Source organism: Procambarus clarkii, chromosome 71, assembly GCF_040958095.1.
Source record: "Procambarus clarkii isolate CNS0578487 chromosome 71, FALCON_Pclarkii_2.0, whole genome shotgun sequence".
Classification (NCBI taxonomy): Eukaryota; Metazoa; Arthropoda; class Malacostraca; order Decapoda; family Cambaridae; genus Procambarus; species Procambarus clarkii.
Genome location: NC_091220.1, coordinates 13,419,660 through 13,444,391, shown reverse-complemented (window position 1 = coordinate 13,444,391; position 24,732 = coordinate 13,419,660). Strand labels below are relative to the sequence as shown.

At 42.2% G+C, this 24,732-nt stretch overlaps 1 protein-coding gene across 2 annotated transcripts in view; it reads right to left on the bottom strand.

The window, feature by feature from the left end:
* Positions 1-24,732, bottom strand: part of LOC138349798 (afadin-like) — a 238,413-nt gene that overhangs the window by 107,208 nt on the left and 106,473 nt on the right. For both annotated transcript variants that reach the window (XM_069312038.1, XM_069312039.1), the window contains exons 3-7: positions 13,872-14,064; positions 13,148-13,272; positions 9,989-10,172; positions 4,777-4,916; positions 1,244-1,387 (exon numbers count right to left, since the gene is read on the bottom strand). In XM_069312038.1, the coding sequence (XP_069168139.1) occupies positions 1,244-1,387; positions 4,777-4,916; positions 9,989-10,172; positions 13,148-13,272; positions 13,872-14,064 (786 nt within the window). The remainder of the gene's footprint in view (positions 1-1,243; positions 1,388-4,776; positions 4,917-9,988; positions 10,173-13,147; positions 13,273-13,871; positions 14,065-24,732) is intronic.

Genomic DNA, 24,732 nt, shown 5'->3' with positions numbered 1-24,732 from the left:
TGCCAAGTGAAGAGCAAGCTGTCAAACACAAGATCAGGTGGACACAAAACGCAATCAAGAATACAGCATTGTCAGTCTAATTCCAATCCTCACACCAGACACTACAAGCCTCACTATAGAGCAGACAGGCAAATCCAAGTCTTATTCAAGCTACCTGCTCTCACCCTCTCTCACCTGAGCTCTCTACTCTTGCCCCCATTCAAGCACTCCATCCCCAGCCTTGCTCAAGCTCTCTGCTCTCTGCTCCAGGCCTCACATGAGCTCTCTGCTTCAGGTTACATTCAGCACTACGTCCTACACAAGCATCCTCATCTTAACCTATCAGAACACGTCATCCGACTGCTGTAACCTAACCATTTTAAATAGTCATAAAAAACCATCATACTATTTGAATGTTGTCATCCAAAATTGCATATGTTATAGTTCATGATGTTCTGTGTCCAGTGGCAGTTTTATGCTGTTTTTTCTTGACTTCTAAGCATTCCAATTCAGAGCTCCTCTGCTAATCTCAGGGCTCTGGTCCTGTGTACTAAAGAATGCATTTCAAAACTGCATCACAGAGTGATCAAAATTAATCACAGGCTGTAGAAATTCATCACCCTCATGGCCCTTTTTTTTCATTTCCTATTCTGACATTCAAACACAAAGGGGTTCTGGAAATAGATCCACATGTTTGAATCTCTTTACCCTTCCAAAGTTCCCCTCCTTTGCCACCTTGGGGAAGTTGTCTTTCAGATTTCCATCTTCACTGATCACAGGATTTGTGTACAAAGATGCACGGTAGAGGTGCCACTGGATGCCCCCCTACTCCTCTCCATCTTTTTTTGATACCATTCTACAGCCCAGGTGTTATATTCCATGGTTGCTTCTGGGCCCTCTTTTCTGTCCCCTCTTTCCTGGGTTTGGGGTGGCTTGCTCGGTTCAATAGACAGATGCATAATAAAATGCAATACGGTAATATAAATGTAAAGAAATTATAGCAGCATAAATATGAATACAAATTTTACTAAAAGTATCCAAGAACAGCAGACGATGAGTCACAATAACGTAGCTGAAGATATGATGAACCAACCACACACCAGAAGATGAAGAAACAATGTCATATCAAGACGACTGTGACTTGATACGTTTTATCAAGTCGTATTACATTCGACTTGATAATGGTTCATGATGGATTAAAACGTTGTTTCTTCACCTCCTGGTGTGTGGTTTGGTCATCCTATCCAAGAACTATTACACTAACCTGCACCAGACAATAATTATTGGGATCTTCTTTATAAAGGCCATATTTATCTAACATTTCTCCCACCACACTGAGAGCGTTATCTCGGATAGACAGGAGTAGCGTCTTATAAGGCACATCAGGACGGAGAGATTCACCATAAATCTGGAAAAATAAAATAGCAATTTTAGCCATAGAAATTAAAAGTAATCTCTTTGACTTTTTTCTAGTTAATAATTACTATTACTAAACACTGTTTAATAGATTATTATAGTTGAATTTAATTTTGCATGGTTTTGCAAAATCAAGTTTTTTTTAATTGAAATTATCTTAAGAATAGAGTTGTGCACTCCCATTTCACTTGCAGTTGAGTTTGTGCACTTACATAATAATAATACTGCTACTGAATACTGTACAAGCCATATTACATAATGGGTCAAGTAGATGCTAAAATTATCTGTAGGAGGAGGAAGTTCTAACACAGAAATCAAGAGTAATAAAATATAAAAAATAAAGAAAATAGGTAAGACGGGAGCGTTTACTTCAGAGGAAAAATATAAGTGACAAACGCTCCGGACAAATCTCACTTCACCGTTACACACAGAAATCACAATAGCGTGATGCATCAAATGAACAAATCCACAAGGACCGTGACGATGCTCTAGGACATAGGTTCGAACCCTCGTCACGGCCCTTGTGGATTAGCTCGCTTCTCCGTGTTTCAAAATATCGCTAACATTAAATAGCAAAAGAATTTCCGACCGATGTACTAATGTAGATCTTGTGTAGTTTGATTTAGATAGATGTAGCTCTAACTACGATCTTATTTGTGTGTATTTTCACTGTACCGATAATGGCTAGAATGTGAAATAAACTGAATAATAACTGCCACCAGCAATCACATCCAAACAGATCAAGCCAGATGTTATCTAGCATGTGTGTTTATATAACTGCCTCACCTAGTGGAGAAATGCTGGTGTAGAGTGAAGGTGTCATACATATTTGGCCGACACATTTGCATTGGATTCTATTAATATCCTTCTATGCCTGACTGAGGGAGGTTACCTTGAGATGATTTTGGGGCTTAGCATCTCCGCGGCCCGGTCGTCGACCAGGCCTCCGCCGGTCGACCAGGCGTCAACCGGCGGAGGTCTTTATTTTGCCTGATTATTTTATTCATCTTTATTGAACAATAAAGGAGGATCAATTCAGTTCAGAACTTTTACAAAAGATAACAATGGAAATTGAGCTATTGCATACTGGAAGGAAGATGAGACAACAGAAACCTATACAGGGGTGAATGAATTCAAGCCACAGACCCAAAAACACACCCACAGTAAAATGAAGGATGCCAACTCATGTCGGAAAAGCAGATAAGATAACTTGCCAGTACAGAGCTACAAACTCTTAGAGGGGAGGAACTAAATCCAGAAGTGGAACAAAAGGCCACCATGGACCCTCCTCTGACAACCCCAGTGTCCTGTGAACTTCACAGATCACAGTGATAGCCTACCTCCTCATTGGAACTAGTCTCTCTCTAGAGGAAACAGACAAGGTGGCATCCAGAAAAACCTCTAGAGTCCTAGAAGACCAGTCTCAAAACACAAGGAAATTAATCAAAGAGATAATGTCCCCTAGCTTTTATCACATCCCGGGGAGGGGCAGCCCCCCATGCCACCTCTGCAAACTCCGTAGCTGTCAAAGCCAGCATCCTCAGGCCAAACTTAGTGAAACTCCAGCTGTTTCTAAAGACTTTCACCAAATATAATTATGCCCAGCAGTCAATAAATGGCAACTACAGTACTTTAACAGCTTGGTAATTTGGTTTTTGGTTATCCAAATTTCCTAATATGTACTGTAATCCAAATTAATCATGTTTAAGTTTTAACCTTTTTAACTCAAACAGGAATTCAGATTACCGAGATTTCTTACCTGCTGATAGAAGGATCAATAGACCATACAGGCCACATGACAGAAACAACAGGAAAAGCCATCAGGGCCTAAGAACACCAGAATACATATCTGATAACTGTAAACTGCAGTGGCAGTTATGGAATTAGAGAGAGAAAACATAATGACATGGCTGATTATACACACAAGACAAAGAAACCTTACAGGAATGAGGGACACTGGCATCTCATTGAAGCAGACACCAAGTTACACTTAAGACCATTAGGGAGGGAGGGCAAAAGACATCATGGATTACAAAAAATCTTGCACACAATCAAAGCATGCCCTCAGCTAAAGAGAGAGATTCCTAACACACAAACGACCAAAGCCAGCACAATAAGTTTGAATGTGCACAAGCACACATTCCAAAGGCTCTCTTCCCAATCAATAGCTTTTGCAGGAAGAACCTTGCCCAAAAGCAAGGCGACTCTGAGAGGAGACGGCCTCTAGAGCAGGAAGTCAGCAATACCCCTGAAGTTATCTCTGGTGGGGTACAAGGAGAGACAAGCAAACTCCAGAGAATATAATACTAGCTTCAGTTGAAGCAATATGGAATGCTAGAGCACATGTATGATGGGTAGCATGAACATAATCCTAAATCAGTAAATAGAAACAATGCAATGAATGACCCATTGATGAATGAATGTTCCAAGCAAATCCAGCATCACTTAACTGAAAATAAGATGCAGATGACAGACTTAGAAGAGGCTACAGGTATTGAACAAATGTACTAGGTGGAAGAATGTGGTCTGGGTTCTCCTGGTGGCAGTTGTGCACAGCATGGTTAGGGTACTTGTCCCACAGCAACAATCATTTGTTTTGTTTACCTCACGGGTGCCTAATATCATTCAAGATGCTCGTTTGGTTACACCTGTGTTTTTGGTGTATTTTTCCTAGTTTTGTGGTTGACGTCTGATTACTTCACTTCATACTGAGAGCCAGAGTTAAGCTTGGCGAACTACTGAGGGGCCCACCCAGAAATGGAAAATAAAATGTGAATCAAGTGACATACTGTAATGCAACGAGGATTTCAATCTTATTAATTATTAGAAACACTGTGTTAATACAATATGTTAGTAATGTATTATACATATATGCAGACAGCTTTAAGGAAGAATTCAAATTTCAAAATGCAGTACTATATGCAGAATATAAAGTTAAGAAATACATGTAAGGTACAGTAATTACATTCTTAGTACATATTGGCTAATTTGCTGATGTAACCAGTAATTTATCTGGGTAAATTCTTCCTTCAAATCTTTATTAAGGATAATCACATTTAATCTATTCACATTAGGTATTAATGAGCAATAAATATTTTCTCAGTTCTTAACCACTGTACTTCGCAGAGCGCCCTAAGGCACTCTAAGAGCTGTGCTATTTTTTTAATTAGGCAATATTCTAATGTTTTTTAATGTTTTCATCACTTTGTGTTTTGAAATGAAAATGGTTGAGTTTGGAAACATAGACATTAACTTTACCTGAACATTTATAAAAAATTAAAATATGTCTTTGACAATTGAACTATCAAGTTTTTTTCCGAAACCAGGTGTGCAGTGCGGTGGTTAAGAGAATTCTCTGTATCTTCTCATGCATGTGCTTACCTTCAGAGTGCCACCTGTATCAGGTCCACCATCTTTACTTCGGAACTGTTGCAGTTTTTTCTCCAGTTTCTGAGCTCTTCTTCGTCTCATCACAGCCTCAGGATTACTGATGCTACGTGTGAAACTTGTTTCTGGTAACTCTGAAATGATGTGTAAATAAAACTTTAATTTTAAAACTACAGTAATTACAAAGAGGTAAATAGAATGTAAACGATATTGTCAGAGAAACAAATCATCAAGATACATAGTAACTGCTGTTCCTGTTCTTATGGTTTTGTTTTTCCGCACGTACTTCAGTGTCCTGGGGCCAGATTCACGAAGCAGTTACGCAAGCACTTACGAACCTGTACATCTTTTCTCAATCTTTGGCGGCTTTGTTTATAATTATTAAACAGTTAATGAGCTCCGAAGCACTAGGAGGCTGTTTACAACAATAACAAAAGTTGATTGGGACATTTCCATGCTAGTAAACTGTTTAATAAATGTAACCAAAGCTGTCAAAAATTGAGGAAAGGTGTAAACATTCCTAAGTACTTGCATAACTGCTTCAGGAATCTGGCCCCTGGAATTTAAGTATGGATTGCTAACACCCACCATCCCTATATACATAGCTGACATAGCACAACATAGCTGACACTTGATAGTTAGCATTCCGGTAGTTTACACTGACAATTGTCTTCTTTATCTATATTGTAAAATAAGTTTTGAGAGTTCTTTGACTGCCCAAGATTGGCCTCTGCCTTGCTTATCTGACAATAACTTGAACAGTCAGACTGTTGCTTGCAGCAGCCCACAATTGTGTTACAACTTGGTTGATATGGCACTTGCTGCAGGAACTTTTCCAAGTACCTCTTGAAATCATCTACTGTTGTTCTGACAATATTTCTTTTATTTGATGGAAGAAGGGTGAAGAGCTATGAGCATTTAATAATCATACTGTATTCTCTATTTGTGATTACGACTCCTCTACTCTTCACTGCCCATACTCGTCATTTTTATCACAATTTGGGCTCCAGTATGTTTGGGTCCTACATTTAAATAGCTTCAATGTATATATTAGGTGATACCTTTCTTGTCTCCTTTCCAGTGAGAACACGTTGAGTGCTTTGAGATGGTCCCAGTAATTTTACTATTATACTACAATTACATCTTATCACTTGGAAGTTAATTGTCATAATAAGGCTAACAGGTGATGAGTTAGGTGTGAGAGCAGCACATGGTACCCGCCTAGTTGTGCTTGAGGGGGTTGAGTTTTGGCTCTTTGGTCCTGCCTCATCCATCAATCTACTGGTGTACAGATTCCTGAGCTTCTTGAGCTCTATCATATCTACATTTGAAACTGTGTATGGAGTCAGTCTCCACCACATCACTTCCTAGTACATTTCATTTACTAACTACTCTGACACTGAATAAGTTTTTTCTAATATATCTGTGGCACATTTGGGTACTCGGCTTCCACCTGTGTCCCCTTGTGCATGTATCACCCGTGTTAAATGACTGTAGTATGGTATGGTTGCTACATGTCTAATATTTTGGGTGCAATATAACCTGATCAGGATGTAAGCTTGGGAAGGAAACAGTGGGAGACTAGGTGGATATTAAACAACTCTGTCTTATAACCCCAAATTAAAATCCTCGCCTATTTTTATCACCATTTTCATCCATGTTCTGCTATTTATACAAAATGACTTCACTGCCATCAATAAAGTGCCTCCCATCCCACAGATCTTCAAAATCTCCCACAATGCTTCAAGGTCATTATCAAAAGTATTTTATAAATCTGAAAGCCAGCATACAACTTTCTCCCTTTTGTTATAAATTAAAAAAGAAAAAAAAAATCCAACCTATATGCAGTACCTCTCCTTACTAATTACATTCTTTCTCCTTCCCTATCCTACATTTTGTTCTACATTGTTCTCTTAATGTTTAACATTGCATACACGTTTCCTGGAATACTAAGTAAGCTAATCTCCCAATAGTTCCCATATTCTTTCCTAGTGCCTTTTCCTTAAACATAGGAACTACAATGGTTTTAGTTTAGTTACCCAGAACTCTGTTCTCTAGCCATGCCATCTGATATACATCTAACACTATATTCTCCATCACCTCACTCGATACTTAGAGTTTCTCACCACATTTGTGGTCTCCCGCCTTCACCTCTTGGGTTAGGTGCATTGGTTTAAAGGGGGACAGTGAGCTTGCATTAACATTCAGAAACTGGAAACCTGCTGGCTTATACTAATGTGCAACAATGCAAACTAACCTGTCAAACCACCCTATCATGAGAGACTTGGCACTAAGGCCACACCTGATTGTATGGGGTGGAATTTGACTCTTGACAATTGAGTGCCTTATTGCATGGTGGGTTGCTGGAGTTTATTCCTTTCCCTGTTACCAGTTCAGCCTTCATTTGCTTTCTTAATCTAATTGGATCTTGTGTTCTGCCATTTTTCTTCTGATGCATTTCTTTCCTTATGTTACTCTTCACAGATATTTAGCTTTTGTTTATCTAGGTAACTTTCTCTCATTTGGTCCCATGGAGCCACTATATTGTTGTTTCAGTTTGAACTTCCCTAGCCTAGTCTCTAATTCAAGTGATGGTGTGTCCACTGATTATAAGCTTCTTATGAGCGAGCAGCCGCGTCCAACAGCCTGGTTGATCAGTCAGGTAACGAGGAGGCCTGGTCAACAACCGGGCCACGGGGTCGCTAAGTCCCGAAAACACCTCAAGGTAACCTCAACAACCAAGGTTGTTGTTCTTTAAGGACCTCAAACAAACTCTATTTCTGTTGGTTTTCATAACTGAATAGCAGGTAAGCAAGCTCTAGCTCTGTCTGTTTTCTCAACAGAAACAGGGCAAAGTCTCGTTTTTATTAACCTTTGCCCAAATGATGGTACATACCTTACTTCTCAGCTGGTTTGTAGAGTGGTTGACCCGAGTTAACTGCATGTATATCTTCAAGAGTGCGCGACATGCGACACTGATGGTGATCTTTGTGATATCCAGATCTGTGATATCTTCAAGAGTGCATCTTATTAATATCTTTTGATGCACAGGTTAGTCTCATCTATTTTTGTTTATTTTCTTGTTTGGGAATTTAACTTTTTTTTTTATTTTGTATTTTTTCTTAGGGAGCATTTGATTGGAAAAGCTCAAAGCTTTGCATGTGTATACCTGGTTGATGGGGTTCTGGGAGTTCTTCTACTCCCCAAGCCCGCCCGAGGCCAGGCTTGACTTGTGAGAGTTCGGTCCACTAGGCTGTTGCTTGGAGCGGCCCGCAGGGCCACATACCCACCACAGCCCGGTTGGTCCGCCACTCCTTGGAGGAATAAATCTAGTTTCCTCTTAAAAATGTCCACGGGTGTTCCGGCAATATTTCTTATGCTTGCCTTGAGGGTGTTGAACAACCGGGGACCTCTGATGTTTATACAGTGTTCTCTGATTGTACCTATGGCACCTCTGCTCTTCACTGGTTCTATTCTGCATTTTCTTCCATATCGTTCACTCCAGTACGTTGTTATTTTACTGTGTAGGTGTGGTACTTGGCCCTCCAGTATCTTCCAGGTGTATATTATTTGATATCTCTCTTGTCTTCTTTCTAGTGAGTACATTTGGAGGGCTTTGAGACGATCCCAATAATTTAGGTGCTTTATCGCGTCTATGCGTGCCGTATATGTTCTCTGTATTCCCTCTAATTCAGCAATCTCTCCTGCTCTGAAGGGGGAAGTGAGTACTGAGCAGTACTCAAGACGGGATAACACAAGTGACTTGAAGAGTACAACCATTGTGATGGGGTATGAAAAGCCTCTTTCTGAGCAGGACACTTGATTGCTCCTATTCCATCCTTTGTGACCCTGCTTCCCATGAAAAGAGATGTCATTTGCATCAAGAAGAACACAAGGCTCTTGTTAAAAGATCCCGTTTTGATGGTGGTGCTCTTGTCCGGTGGTGGTTTTTGGCAATGAAATAATGATCAATGTGGCAGATAGTGAGAATGACACTTGGTGGTCTCTATGATGCCAAGTAGGGGTTTGAAGGACATTAAATTTATTTGACTGGACTTTTAAGAGATTATTCAAAGCTGAATTAAATAAACTCTTCAGTGTTTCCATAGCACAATTAAGACTTTACTGGGATATTTAAAAAAAGATTACTGTTGCACCAAAGCAGAAAATCAAACTGCCCTGAATTTCCATAACCTAGTCCAGTAGAATAAGGCAGGATCACACCTTAGAGAGCCACCGAGAATTCTGCTCAGAAAGCCGCTTTTCACAAGTCCTCAAAGTCTTATTTTTCCAAACCACAATTACAATCATTAGCAGGTGTGTTGTGTACTGTAGTACATAATATCACGAGGCAGGTGCCAAGTTAACATGCCCCACAATTTAGGCCACAATCTTGCATCAAGTACGGAAATACTGTATATACATACAATGCAATTTTTTTTTTACTAAAAATCGTGCCTTATCAATAACCTAACAGAAGGATTTCAAGAAAATATTCAGACAAACAGTAATAAGTTATAAGTTACAAATTATTCACTGGTCATAATACAAGTAAAACTGATGTATTTTGCCATCTTTATCACTGAAGTTGTAATAACTGGAAATATATGGTAACAAATCCATTGCAGACTATACAGTACTTTCTACAAACCATGATTATTGGATACTATGTTGTAACGCCTTTCAGTGATGGCACAACCTACAGGCAGGATTCCATATCAAATACCAGAAGAAAAAATCATTAATGATTTCTCCAGAATATTTTTATGACAAAAGGATTGACAAAAAACAAAACTACATTGAACAAATCCACAAGGGCCGTGATGAGGGTTCGAACCTACATCCGAGAGAATCCCAGACGCTGCCTTAATCGACTGAGCTACGACATGGTTAAAAGAATTGCAACCAGAAGTTCTACTGACCTTATAAGAGGTCAGTAATTCTTTTAACCATGTCGTAGTTCAGTCGATTAAGGCAGCTTCTGGGATCCTCCTGGGCGTAGCTTCGAACCCTCATCATGGCCTTTGTGGATTTGTTCATTTGATGCATCACGCTATTGTGATTTCTGTGTGTAGTGTAAAACTACACTATATGCCTCACCACAAAATATCCATTAGGCAAAAGAATAATACCCGTAGAAACTTTGTATTAAATTCTACAAAGTGATGCCTATACTGTACTGATAATTCTTGCAAGTCAAACAAACCTGTATATAATTTTTCTGCCACTGACGAGTCGGCTTCATTTGCTTCGTTTGCTCTACGCAGTTTCTCTTGCTTCTTAAGTTCTTTTTTCTCACGTTTGGATAATTTACGCTGGAATGGCTGCTCTTTGGTTGGTATGGGTGTGGTAGGGTGAGGGGGTAGAGTGTTGACTAATGTAGAACCACCCTGCAAAAGTACATTGTGATTAGGTCGAGACTTTTAGGTCTGCTAAGGGAAAAATTATCATCACAATTAAATTAATTTAATCTTATAAATCACTTTCTAAGCCTTCTTAAGTAAAGGTTTTGTGCCAAATAATTAGCATTTTATCTCGAAAGCAAAACTACATCCATGTATCTAAAGTGTATTATATAATTCTATATACAGTAGTACAATATTTGGAATGTTCAGGTAGCTAATTTTACACCTACTCTGCATTGCAAAACCTGCTTTATTTAATTCATTAGTCATGATTCTAATGTGAATTAGTACACATTAAGTACATTTAAAACATTATTTTACTGTTACATTGCAAACATGAAAACAGTCAATTATAAGCAAGCCACTGTGTTGTGCTGCAATCACAGCATCTCAAGATGAGTCAGATATTTACTGATGATAAGCAACCGTCACACTCATCACCCGGACAGGAGTTCCCAGAACTGCCACCCGCCCACACTAATACCAGGAGTGGTGCAGGTCAGTATTAGTTCCTCTCTCACTATTTTCCTCTCACACCATTCAAACTATATGTGCACACTACTCACTCTTAGTAGTGGCCTTTCAATTTTAGCTCTTGGAGACTTTTATAATAAAACTGAGTGGATGGAATGTCTCATTTTGAATGTATCTTTTTACATTTACTCTCCAATTTCTTCCATCATAATATCTTCCCACCACATAAAAGCAGGAAGTGGGGTAGTGATGACTATGGTGGCATGCATGTTTGTACCGATTTTACATGCAGAAAAGTAGTTAATAAGAGTATATTTATAAGAAATACAATATGACTGGGTGTGTATTCAGCTGCAAAGATGAGCTACCAATTTAACAACAAAATCACAGTGTGAAGTCTCTGGTCCTGACCAGTCCAAATAAATGAGGTTCAACAGAATTTAAAACCTTGAAGTCATCGACTTTGTTCTAGGAATACCCCCCCCTTCCCACCCCCTCAACAGTGGCTGGAGATCCCCACTTCCACAACCTGAGGTTACATTGTGGTTATGTTGAGACTGTTCCCCACAGCTCTGAGGCCCACCACCCAGCCTGAGCAGACCTCTTGGTTATCATGTCTTACACAGGCATTCTCATCCTTCCAGAAGCCATACAACCTAAATGCCCGTAACAAACCCAAGAATTTACTCAGGGTGGGGGTCGCAGGATTATTTAAACCTCTTATTTCTAAATACTGAAGGTATCCATTTGATTTTGCTTGTTAATTTCTTAAAATAAGCATGAATATCTCATTAAAAGCAAAATACTAGTTACAGACATTATATAAATCATCATATGTTTATCAGAAAGTGACTGGAGTGGTCCTCAAGACGTTTATTAGTATTCATTTAGTATTCTTACACCCATGCACAAGTGCTTGCTTCCAGTGTGTTTTCAGCATGATATAGTAAATGTTCAGCATATTGCCTAGGTGTTTATGTAGACATTGTGAGAAAAATGGGTGTAGATATAGAAATGCCTCAATTATTGAAACACATCCTGCCTGTACCACCAAGGATCAGAGTCAAGAATCACTTGGGATGAGAGGCGAGGTTGCCTTGATGTGTTTTCGGGGTTTAGCGTCCCGGTGGCCCGGTCGTCGACCAGGCCTCCTCGTTGCTGGACTGGTCAACCAGGCTGTTGGACACAGCTGCTCACAGACTGATGTATGAATCACAGCCTGGTTGATCAGGTATCCTTTGGAGGTGCTTATCCAGTTCTCTCTTGAACACTGAGGGGTCGGCCAGTTATGCCCCTTATGTGTAGTGGAAGCATGTTGAACAGTCTCGGGCCTCTGATGTTGATATTGTTCTCTCTCAGAGTACCTATTGCTCCTTTGCTCTTCAATGAGGGGTATTCTGCACATCCTGCCATGCCTTCTGGTCTCATGTGATGTTATTTCTGTGTACAGGTTTGGGACCAGCCCTTCTACTATTTTCCACATGTAAATTATTCTCTCTCCTGCCTGCACTCAAGAGATAATAGGCATCAGTGGGACTTTTAATTAGTTAGTGCATGTAGATGGCCTGTTTACACCCACCCCTGCATCCATGCTAATTCTCCATTCTCAATGTTTATCTTATAGTGGTAACAGAGCAAAGTTACTTGCTACAGACCAGGCTTGTTATCAATGCCATTGCAGCCTCAAAAATTCTTAGTACCCTTATAAATAATAATTGTTTATTCAAGTAAAAAGTACATGCATACAAGATGAGTTACAAACAGAATGTTGGATTTCTAGATAGAACTAGTACATACTATGCCTAGAGTCACTAATATGCACAGTGTTTCGGGTAAGTAACTCAGGATGGTGTCGACTCATTGCTCATTAGAAATGTACCTGGACCACTTTTCTGACATCTATTTTGTTGAGTGCACATGTAGACTTTTGCCACAATTGACCATCATTTTTCATCATCTCCAGCACTATCAAGAAAAAATCTGTAATGCCTTTCACAGTCATTAGTATCAACCTTCTAAGTAAATTAGCATCATTTAGTGTAATCATGGAGTACCAATGTTTGTCAGTATTAAGAGAAATACTGGCCCCTTCCAAGTGCTATATAGTCGTAATGGCTTGGCGCCTTCTGATAGTTCCATTCCATCCCATTTAATAAATCAATATACTATAATTAGGCTACTCAAATATCATTTAGATAAAAACTGAAAATCTTAAAGCTTGTGTGTGGATATTATCCATTGTGCACTTTGTTTGCACATTATCCATCGTACACATTCACTCACAGGTAATCTTTGTACCGAAAGTATACGAACATTACGCATCAAGTTAAGAATATTTACGCAACTATTAAAGTAGATAAATCAATGAACATGGAAGAAGGAGAGGAACGTTAGTAGACGTTACCCAGACACTCCGGGGCCCTCTCATCCAGACACTCCGGTTCCCTCTCATCCAGACACTCCGCGGCCCTCACACTTAACGTTACCTCATAAGACAAGCCAAAGTTGTAGAGGTCCATCCGCCGAAGGAGAAACCTGCCCTCCCGGTCATCTTTGTTCCAGTTTAACTGCACCAACAGCGGCTTCTCATCATCCGCCAGTCGACGTTCATCTGTAAAGCAATATGTTCACAGTTATGACAAACCAATCACAAAAACAAGAACCTTCATGCCTCATTACATGTCAGAACAACCGTGGACATCTTCAAGATGAAACTAGATAGTTTTCTTCAAGGAGTGCCGGACCAACCGGGCTGTGGTGGGTATGTGGGCCTGCGGGCCGCTCCAAGCAACAGCCTGGTGGACCAAACTCTCACTAGTCAAGCCTGGCCTCAGGCTGGGCTTGGGGAGTAGAACTCCCTGAACCCCATCAAGCAGGTATTATGTAAATACTGTATATGTAAATGACGTAGCAATGAAACTGGCGCCAGATTACCAAACTGGTCAAAAACCATATATAATTACCGGACTGAAAGGTTGTGTTGTTGGATATTTATTTCTCAAACTATAAACTCTCAAGTCTACCAGCAAATTCAATCACTTGGAGACCTCCTTATGGGCAACAATAACCATTTTAGCCAAGTAGCATAACACAAAGTTAGAAACCCGTGACACACGTTTTTCACATTAAAACTAGCAACCACCTACGGGGCTATTCATGCCCGTGCAACCTCTTATGGAGGCTTGATCAACCAACCAATCAATCACTCACCTCCGTTTTCGTGTATCTCGTAGAGCGCGTACTCGGGGATGGAGAGCATGCGCATATCCGGCCGGAACTTCTCGACCAGCGTCTCAATGACGTAGCGGGAGTTAGCGGTGCTGGGGACCCGGATGCACTTCGTGGCCACCTTCTGCCCGGAGTCTTGGAAGTAGAACCGCATCACCCCGTGGAACTCCAGCTCCTGAGAACCACACAAACTTGTTAATTACATTGTAAACATTACCGCAGACTTAATTAAAAAGCACACACACATATAAGACATCAAAGTTTATAGAAAATACAATACAATACAATACAATTTTATTTAGGTAAGGTACATACATACAATAAATTTATACAAGGATTGGTTGACTTATAGGTAGAGCTAGTACATACAATGCCTAAAGCCACTATTACGCAAAGCGTTTCGGGCATAAAACAACATATATAATCTGAGGCACATTTGATGTAAACTCATACGCATGATAAAGGTTAAATAAAGCACTGGGGCCAGATTCACGAAGCAGTTATGCAAGCACTTACGAACGTGTACATCTTTCTTCAATTTTTGACGGCTTTGGTTACATTTATTAAACAGTTTACAAGCATGAAAACTTGTCAATTAACTGTTGTTATTGTTATAAACAGCCTCCTGGTGCTTCGGAGCTCATTAACTGTTTAATAATTGTAAACAAAGCTGCCAAAGATTGAGAAAAGATGTACAGGTTCGTAAGTGATTGTGTAACTACTTCCTGAATCTGGCCACAGGTCAGTAAGATAACGTGTCATGTTTTAAGCAATGTTCATAGAATATAACGCTAACAACGAAAGTTATAACAAAATAAAATACATGTCAATATATCAAGTAATGTGGACCAGACGACCAACTGTGAGATCTGGTCGAAATTGTAAAATTTGTAAAAGGTAATAATTGACACACACGGTAACCGTTCCATTTCCTCTCACATCTGGACTGACATTTGAAATTTACAAATTAACCCAAATTTCTGTTGTAACAAATATTTAACAGCTGCGCTAGGCTGCGTTGGTCGACCAGCTAGCTGGCCCTTTAACTTCATCCCTGACAAATGCAAATAAATAACAGGTGACGGAGAAAGAAGGCAGTTTTCAGAAGTGAAGGATCTGTATTATACCTGTAGTAGGTTTCGCGAGTTTTTGTTTATTTTTAGTTTCAAAACCTTGTTTAGTGATACCATGTTACCTGGAACATACCTGGAGTGTGTTTCGGGAGTTCTTCTACTCTTCAAACCCGGCTCGAGGCCAGGTTCGACTTGTGGTAACTTGGTCCACCAGGCTGTTGCTTGGAGCGGCCCGCAGGCCCACATATCCATTACAGCCTGGTTGGTCCGGCACTTTTTGCAAGAACTTATCTAAGTGCCTCTTGAATACATCCACCTTTGTTCCAGCAATATTTATAATGCTTGCTGGGAGGGTGTTGAACACCTGTGAACCTCTAATGTTCAGACAGTATATTATTTGATACCTTTCTCGTCTCCTTTCCACATAGTACATTTTGAAACGGTACCGAGCAGTACTCAAGACGGGACAACACCAGTGACTTAAAAAGTGTTAGCATTGCTGTGGCGTCTCTGGATTTGAACGTTTTCATAATTCATTCCTTCGCTGTGGTGGGTATGTGGGCCTGCGGGCGGCTCCAAGCAACAGCCTGGTGGACCAAACTCTCACAAGTCAAGCCTGGCCTCTGGCCGGGCTTGGGGAGTAGAACAACTACCAGGAACCCATCAACCAGGTATCAACCAGGTATCCATTTTTGTGACCGCCGCTATATTTGCTCGGTTATGTTCACTAAATGTCAGGTCGTCAAACATCATAATTCCCAGATCTTTACACAATAATTTTACACATAATAATAACTATTAATTAATAGTTAATAATAACTTTTACACATAATTTCCCAGATCTTGCTTTCCTTCTATAAGTTGGTCTGAGTGTGTCCTGTACCCTGTGCTCCGTTTAAGTTCCTCGTTTACACCCTACCTCAGTACCTGGTTGATACCTGGTTAATGGGGTTCTGAGAGTTCTTCTACTGCCCAAGCCCGGCCTGAGGCCAGGCTTGACTTGTGAGAGTTTGGTCCACCAGGCTGTTGCTTGGAGCGGCCCGCAGGCCCACATACCCATCACAGCCCGGTTGGTCCGGCACTCCTTGAAAAAAACAATCTAGTTTTCTCCTGAAGATGTCCACGGTTGTTCCGGCAATATTTCTTATAGTCGCTGGGAGGACGTTGAACAACCGCGGACCTCTGATGTTTATACAGTGTTCTCTGATTGTGCCTATGTTCAGCCCACCTGGAACTTATCACCGTGAAACATCATGTTATTTTCAGTTGCCCAATCGAAAACTTTATTTATATCTGCCTTGTAGTCTTTCAGTGTATTCTACAGTGGCAAATTTCATGCTGATTTTTGTTTCATCTGCTACACCTGCATGTTCCGTTAGGCTGTTGTTTCCAGCGGCCCGAAAGCCCACATGTCGAATATAACTACCCTCCCTCTTGCCTCTTCCCCCTCCCTTCCCTCCTTCCCCATTATCTTCCCCAATAGGCAACAGCTGCTCGAGTATCAGTCCACAGGCACCGCTCCTGTGCCAGGTAAGTCCACTACGGGCTCACCATAGCCCGTGCTACTTGGAACTTGTTCCGAGTAGCTGAATCTATAACAACAACAACAGTAACAGTCAATCAACGTCATTGCAGCCCATCTTGCTAAAATTATAGTATTGTATACTGAAAACTGAAGTTTTTGAAAACATTGAAATATTTTTCGTGAATCTGGCCCTAGGTGTGCTAGGCCAGGTGCACGAGGCCAGGTGCGCGAGGCCAGGTGCGCGAGGCCAGGTGCGCGAGGCCAGGTGCGCGAGGCCAGGTGCGCGAGGCCAGGTGCGCGAGGCCAGGTGTCTCAACCGCAGAAGGGATCAATATTCTGTAATATTTGCTGGTGCCGAGGACTCACCATTCTGTAATATTTGCCTGGTGACTCACGGAGGAGAGTGGAGGTCACCTATTTTCCCCGCTCCCACTCTGTGGTTACCTTTGTGTCTCTCCACTGACTTTCCCAGCCGAGTTTGGCGAATATATTTTACCGACACGTGCACCCCCATCCCCCGCTCTCACACACACACACACACACACACACAGAATTAGATATGATAGGGAAATGGGACAGGAGTCATTGCTGTAAACAACCGATGGCTGGAAAGGCGGGATCCAAGAGTCAATGCTCGATCCTGCAAGCACAAATAGGTGAGTATACACACTAGAAGCGAGTGCCTAAGCAGCAACAACAACAAAAGCAGAGCTACTGTGATGGGAAGGCCTTAGAATGGCGAGATGTCACCTGCGGAGTCCCACAGGGCTCTGTATTCTGCCCGATCCTGTTTTCTGATCTACGCACACCATCTTCCAAACGGCACATGCACATCTTTCCAACAATTAACCAGCCATCTTTCATTATCACTATCAAGAAGCAACGTCTGCAATATCTTTCACAGCCATCAGTATCAACCTCCTAAGTAAATTAGCATCGTTAAGTGTAAACATGCATTACTAATGTCTGTGAGGAATTGACAGGGTCGATTAAGACAAACTAGTTAGCACGGGTGATGCACGAACTAGGAAAGACAGGTGGAAACTATGTCCCCAAATTAACCACAGAGACGTTAGAAACAATCGTTTTCGGTGTCAGAGTAGTTAACAAATAGTTAACATCACTAGAGAGTGATGTAGTGGAGGCAAACTAAATACAGTTTCAAGTGTAGATATGATAAAGAGCCCAATAGGCTCAGGAATCTGAACAAATCAAATCAAAGGTTTTATTCATAAATGGTTGTACATTATAACTGACAGTTTACACAAAATACAGTCCATTAATTACAGAAGTCACAACAACAACAACAACAAGCAGACCCTCTCCTTACCACAATCATAACCTTAATTGGTAACAACTTGTACAAATCATTACAACATTGGACTAAACAGGTTTACAGTAGCCTAAATCAAACTTACATACTGGGCACAAAGTGAGCAAACTAAACCTAACTTGTTAGGCAATCACCTAACAATCTGAAAGCTTGTATTGTAATGCCAGATTCAACAGGACCCTACATCAACAGATTCAACAGGACCCTACATCAACAGATTCAACAGGACCCTACATCAACAGATTCAACAGGACCCTACATCAACAGATTCAACAGGACCCTACATCAACAGATTCAACAGGACCCTACATCAACAGATTCAACAGGACCCTACATCAACAGATTCAACAGGACCCTACATCAACAGATTCAACAGGACCCTACATCAACAGATTCAACAGGACCCTACATCAACAGATTCAACAGGACCCTACATCAACAGATTCAACAGGACCCTACATCAACAGATTCAACAGGACCCTACATCAACAGATTCAACAGGATCCTACATCAAGAGGTTCAACAGGATCCTACATCAAGAGGTTCAACAGGATCCTACATCAACAGGTTCAACAGGACCCTACATCAACAGATTCAACAGGACCCTACATCAACAGATTCAACAGGACCCTACATCAACAGATTCAACAGGACCCTACATCAACAGATTCAACAGGACCCTACACCAACAGATTCAACAGGACCCTACACCAGATTCAACAGGACCCTACACCAACAGATTCATCAGGACCCTACATCAACAGATTCAACAGGACCCTACATCAACAGATTGAACAGGACCCTACATCAACAGATTCAACAGGACCCTACATCAACAGGACCCTACATCAACAGATTCAACAGGACCCTACATCAACAGATTCAACAGGACCCTACATCAACAGATTCAACAGGACCCTACATCAACAGATTCTAGGCCTCAACACACAGCTCACACGGCATTCAACACGCCACAATTGGCGCCAAAATGCCTGCCAGTAATCCATCTATGGCAGGAATTCCTTCATAGTTCAAAATATTCAGCTGGGATCTCCTTGCTTATATATATATATTACCTAACAATATACATTGTTTAACATATATTATTTGATGTATTTCTAAATGATATCAATTGTACATCATTTATAAGTTTATAGATTTTCTTCAAATGATATAATTAGTTCGTGAATGATTTCCTTGCAATGAGTGCGAGGATGGAGACACTAAGATCTATCTAGCATATTCCGTCTATTGGATAAACATCCACACTTGTGCAAAGAAATCCACAAGGGCTGTGACGAGGATTCGAACCTGCGTCCGAGAGCATCCCTTATAAGTGTTACACTAACTAGTATGCCAAGGGTCACTTCAATCAAGAGTTACTAGAGTTGACCAAGTAGGTTACAGTGACCAAGTAAGGTCGAGTGTTACAATTCAAAGTAGACTTAAATTTTCCACTATTCAAAGAAGACTTAAATTTTCCTATATTCAAAGTGGATAATGAAAATATTATAAAATGTGTAGTATCGAATTCGACTAAGCCCAGTAACTAAGGTAATTCTCGTTGACAGGGCCAGAAAGCGTGTACATTACGCTTACACGCTTTTAAAGCGTGTAAGCGCTCTTATCCAAGTCCCCTCCATACAAGAGTGAATTCCCCGGAATGCAAGCCACAACAATTGCTTAACTCCCGGACTAAACAATATATACAGCTTACCAATATACTCCCGGACTATGCTGCTAGGGGGGGGGGGCTCAAAGGCATCAGATATAAGGAAACGTGCCCAATCACTCCCGTCCCACCAGGGGTTCCCGACCGAGATTCGAGGACGTAGTCCAATTTTCTGCTATGTCTGGTCCCGGGAGAGACAGAACGCAAGAAAAAAGCATTACAGAGATACACAGCTGCTCAGCATGAGAGGGGACTTCGACCCACTAAGCAGCTGCTCAGCATGAAGGGGGACTTCGACCCACTAAGCAGCTGCTCAGCATGAAGGGGGACTTCGACCCACTAAGCAGCTGCTCAGCATGAGAGGGGACTTCGACCCACTAAGCAGCTGCTCAGCATGAAGGGGGACTTCGACCCACTAAGCAGCTGCTCAGCATGAAGGGGGACTTCGACCCACTAAGCAGCTGCTCAGCATGAGAGGGGACTTCGACCCACTAAGCAGCTGCTCAGCATGAATGGGGACTTCGACCCACTAAGCAGCTGCTCAGCATGAAGGGGGACTTCGACCCACTAAGCAGCTGCTCAGCATGAGAGGGGACTTCGACCCACTAAGCAGCTGCTCAGCATGAGAGGGGGGGGGACTTCGATAATTTTGAGGGCCGAGGCTGTGGTCCATACCAATCCAGCCCGTCCTCTCCAGTTGTAACACAATATCACCAAAAAATGTACTAGATTGCCTGAACTTTACCTTACAAGTGGACCCGCGAACAGAAAACGGGACAACCGCCGTCAATTTAGTGGGCAGCTATGATGTTATCGCGCGGAATATTTTGACATGAGGGACCTTATACGTCAAAATACGATGCATTATTCGTGAGAATAATGCATCGTATTTTGACGTAGTAACTCAATCAGTGCAAGAGTCGGAGGAGGAAGAGGAGCTGAGCCTGGGAAGCCATCCAGCTTCCCCCCCACACACAACCTACACGCATGTGCGACCTAGCTAAGCCCTACACCACCCCCTTAATCCCTGACACAGCACTGACGACTCAGCAACCTTGCACAGTGCGACGAAGGTAAGCCACTGGCTCATGCCGAGAACACACTAATGTGTATCCCGGCATCCTAAGTGCTCAACCTGCATGTGTTTGCATGTCTGTATTTTGAACAGCAGTTGTTCAATGTTATGACTTTTCGCACGTTTTTCTTGTATTTACATTTAAAACTGTGTGTGAATAAAATTGACCTGGAGAGCATGCAAAGATCTTTTACTTCTATAATCCCCTCAACAAAATATCCAAATTAATGGGAATAATTATTACAATCTGTATTCCCTAGAGCGCAGGCGGGAGAGATACATCATAAATTACACTTGGAAAATACTAGAAAGACAGGTTCCAAATCTGCGCGCGGAAGTAACACCACACAAAACCAGGAGGCATGGCAGGATGTGCAGAATAGCCCCGTTAACAAGCAGAGGTGCAACAGGTACTCTGAGAATGAACTATCAACATCAGAGGCCCGAGACTGTTCAACACGCTTCCACTACACATAAGGGGCATAACTGGCCGACCCCTCACAGTGTTCAAGAGAGAACTGGATAAGCACCTCCAAAGGATACCTGATCAACCAGGCTGTGACTCATAAGTCAGGCTGCGAGCAGTCGCGTCCAACAGCCTGGTTGATCAGTCCAGCAACCAGGAGGCCTGGTCGACGACCGGGCCGCGGGGACGCTAAGCCCAGGAAGCACCTCAAGGTAACCTCAAGGTGAACTCAAAGAATAAATATCTGCAGAGGGCCTTAATTCAATGTGTGACACAGAAATAGGCATCCATCAGTTTCATGAGACTATGGAGTTGCGCTCTGGTTGTCGGTCTGAAGTAGCCTCTCCAGCTGGGGCCAGATTCATGAAAGCACTTACGAACGTGTACATCTTTCCTCAATCTTTGACGGATTTGGTTACATTTATTAAACAGTTTACAAGCATGAAAACTTCCCAATCAACTGTTGTTATTGTTATAAACAGCTTCCTGGTGCTTCGGAGCTCATTAACTGTTTAATAATTGTAAACAAAGCCGCCAAAGATTGAGAAAAGATGTATAGGGGTCAGATTCACGAAGCAGTTACGCAAGTACTTACGAACCTGTACATCTTTTCTCAATCTTTGGCGGATTTGTTTACAATTTTTAAACAGCTTATTGGCAAGTTTTCATGCTTGTAAACTGTTTAATAAATGTAATTAACACCGTCAAAGATTGAGGAAAGATGTACACGTTCGTAAGTACTTGCGAAACTGCTTCGTGAATCTGGCCCCAGGGCGCAAAGCCAGGGTAGGATGATACGGGGGGTGGGGGGGGGCACATATAGAGAACTGCTCTATATGTGTGTGTGAGACATAGAGCAATCTACGAGAGGGAGAGGCGGCGGGAATGATCAACTGGAGGGTGGAAGGGCCGCGACCAACCATGCACACAACAATGGCGGCTCAGGAAATGCTTGCCACCGTGCTCACATGCAGGCGTGTGATCACCGTGTTCCACCACCACCTCTCTTGACCCTCACCATCAACCTCACCTCACCAATGTACATACATCTGTTGACCCTCACCATCAACCTCACCTCACCAATGTACATACATAATATTTACATGATGCTGCCCGGACGCTGCCCGAAACGCTGCGCGTACTAGTGGCTTTACAAGATTGTAATTACCATATTATGTATCCTCACAATCCCAATGTACCTTCTTGTATATGCAAAAATAAATAAATAAATAAATAAACATCAATTGTCTTCTAACACCACCCGGTAGAAAACGTGTATTACACGAGACTATACCAGAGATGGCAGTTCTATACCCGTCAGACCCTAACTTCGAAAGGATACCTGATCAACCAGGCTGTGGTTGCAACCCGTTCTTGCACTTGCTTATAGTCAATAATGGCTTATTTAATAAGTGCATGTGTGACATACTAATTGATTGTGAATATTTTAGTTTACCTTGAAAAGCTTCATAGAAAACACCGACCTCACCTAACCTTCTTAGTATGTTAAGATAAGCATATTATTGCTTCTTAATTACAATTATTACTTAACCTATACCGTTGATAGGTTAAGTATCAACGGTTGAGCTCTCTCAACGTGTTGGAACTAAGCTCATCGATAAGACAGGACACCCAAAGGCTGCTTGCTCCTAGTGCCCATGCCTCAAGCGCATTCCCTATCTCCATCCAACATTTTCTTCTGGTAAATAATACAAAAATAGGGTGGTAGGACCCATTTGGAAAAGATCTATATGCATTTATGGGAGCCGGTCGGCCGAGCGGACAGCACGCGGGACTTGTGATCCTGTGGTCCTGGGTTCGATCCCGGGCGCCGGCAAGAAACAATGGCCAGAGTTTCTTTCACCCTATGCCCCTGTTACCTAGCAGTAAAATAGGTACCTGGGTGTTAGTCAGCTGTCACGGGGTGCTTCCTGGGGGTGGAGGCCTGGTCGAGGACCGGGCCGCCGGGACACTAAAGCCCCGAAATCATCTCAAGATAACCCGGTTGGTTGGAGGACCTGCCACGTTGTTCAGGGCACTTGTTGCCTGATGGCTCACATAGTTGTTGTGTCTGCAGGTTCCCTCTGCTCTAATGCAATTGATTGATTGATGAAGATTAAGCCTCCCAGGTGGTGGCACGGGCATGAATAGCCCGAAATAATGCAATCATTTCCCCGCCTATTTGTATATCTTACTAAATGAGGTACCTGGTCCCCCCCCCCTTCTCCTTTTCTCCCAATTCTTCCCCATGTTGTCCCTATCCACCCCATCTCCTCTCCTATTCCCTCTTTTTCATATTTATTATCCTTTTCTCTACCCCCCTCCCGCCCCTTTTTCACCTTTCTTCTCCATATCCTCCCTTTCATCTCTCTCTCTCTCTCTCTCTCTCTCTCTCTCTCTCTCTCTCTCTCTCTCTCTCTCTCTCTGAGCCTACAACCCAAGCAAACACAAGATAACTACAGCGTTATTTTTACAGGTGTTACTGTACAGCAAGGCTCTAATAAGGTATTTAATAGAACCGAGGTTGACCAGACCAACCAACCTCCAAGGCATGGATGGAGACCGGGCCGCGTAGACGACGATCCCCGGAACCCCCACAAGGTAAGGTAGCCACATTAAAAGTCGAGAATGTCATGAAAAGTTGAAAACTGTTGAAAAACCTCTGTGGAAGACACAAACTCCATTTTAGACTTAACAGGAGCCGCTGAGGTTCGAAATAAGAGGTAACTGAAGCTAACCCCGACTGGCCTATGACAGTCTCAAACCACCCATGTGTCATCTTGCAAAGTTAAGTGAGGTCTGGTGAGCCAATAACGAACAATCAACACCACATTCCACTACACCAGTTATTTACCGCCAGTGATCGTGACGTCGTACATTCCCTGAACACCGGAGCCAACATATTTGATGATAAAACAAATGAATAACGAAACCCGCGTTTTTAACCACCTGTTGACTGGACAAATGTCACCCATTCTAGTGCTTATGAACGCCAGAAGTAAACAAAAGCATTCTAGTGCTTATGAACGCCAGAAGTAAACAAAAGCATTCTAGTGCTTATGAACGCCAGAAGTAAACAAAAGCATTCTAGTGTTTAATGAACGCCGAAGAACAAACAGAAGTGTTTATGAACCTTACCTACCTTGAGGTGCTTCCGGGGCTTAGCGTCTCCGCGGCCCGGTCGTCGACCAGGCCTCCTGGTTGCTGGACTGATCAACCAGGCTGTTGTTCTGAACGCCAGAAGTAAACAAAAGCGCGAGTTTGCAGGTGGGAAAGGAATGTGTTTAGTAGGCGGCGTTGCAACGGGCAACTTGGCGCCTCAATAGTTTAACAGCGTGGAAGAGTTATGGAAATAGGGAGCCCCTGGCGCCGAGTCAACAGGCTGGCGTCAGCACCAGGCGGCCGTAAACACCAAATACCATCATGTCATCGTCACCATCCCTCGTCACCATCCCTCGTCACCATCCTCGTCACCATCCCTCGTCTCAGCAGGTACCTTGACTATTACTCCACGGTCAGCGGGGTTGCTTCAAGCAACGCGGCACCCAGTGTAAAAATAATCACACGAGCAGCAGCAACAATAAAGTGGGGGAAGAAGAGAGAGAGAGGAAGGAGGAGGAGGAAGAGCAGAGTGGGAGGTGATGGTGTACACACACACACACGCTCGCTACAACAGTCAAAAGCAATCACCCTGACTCA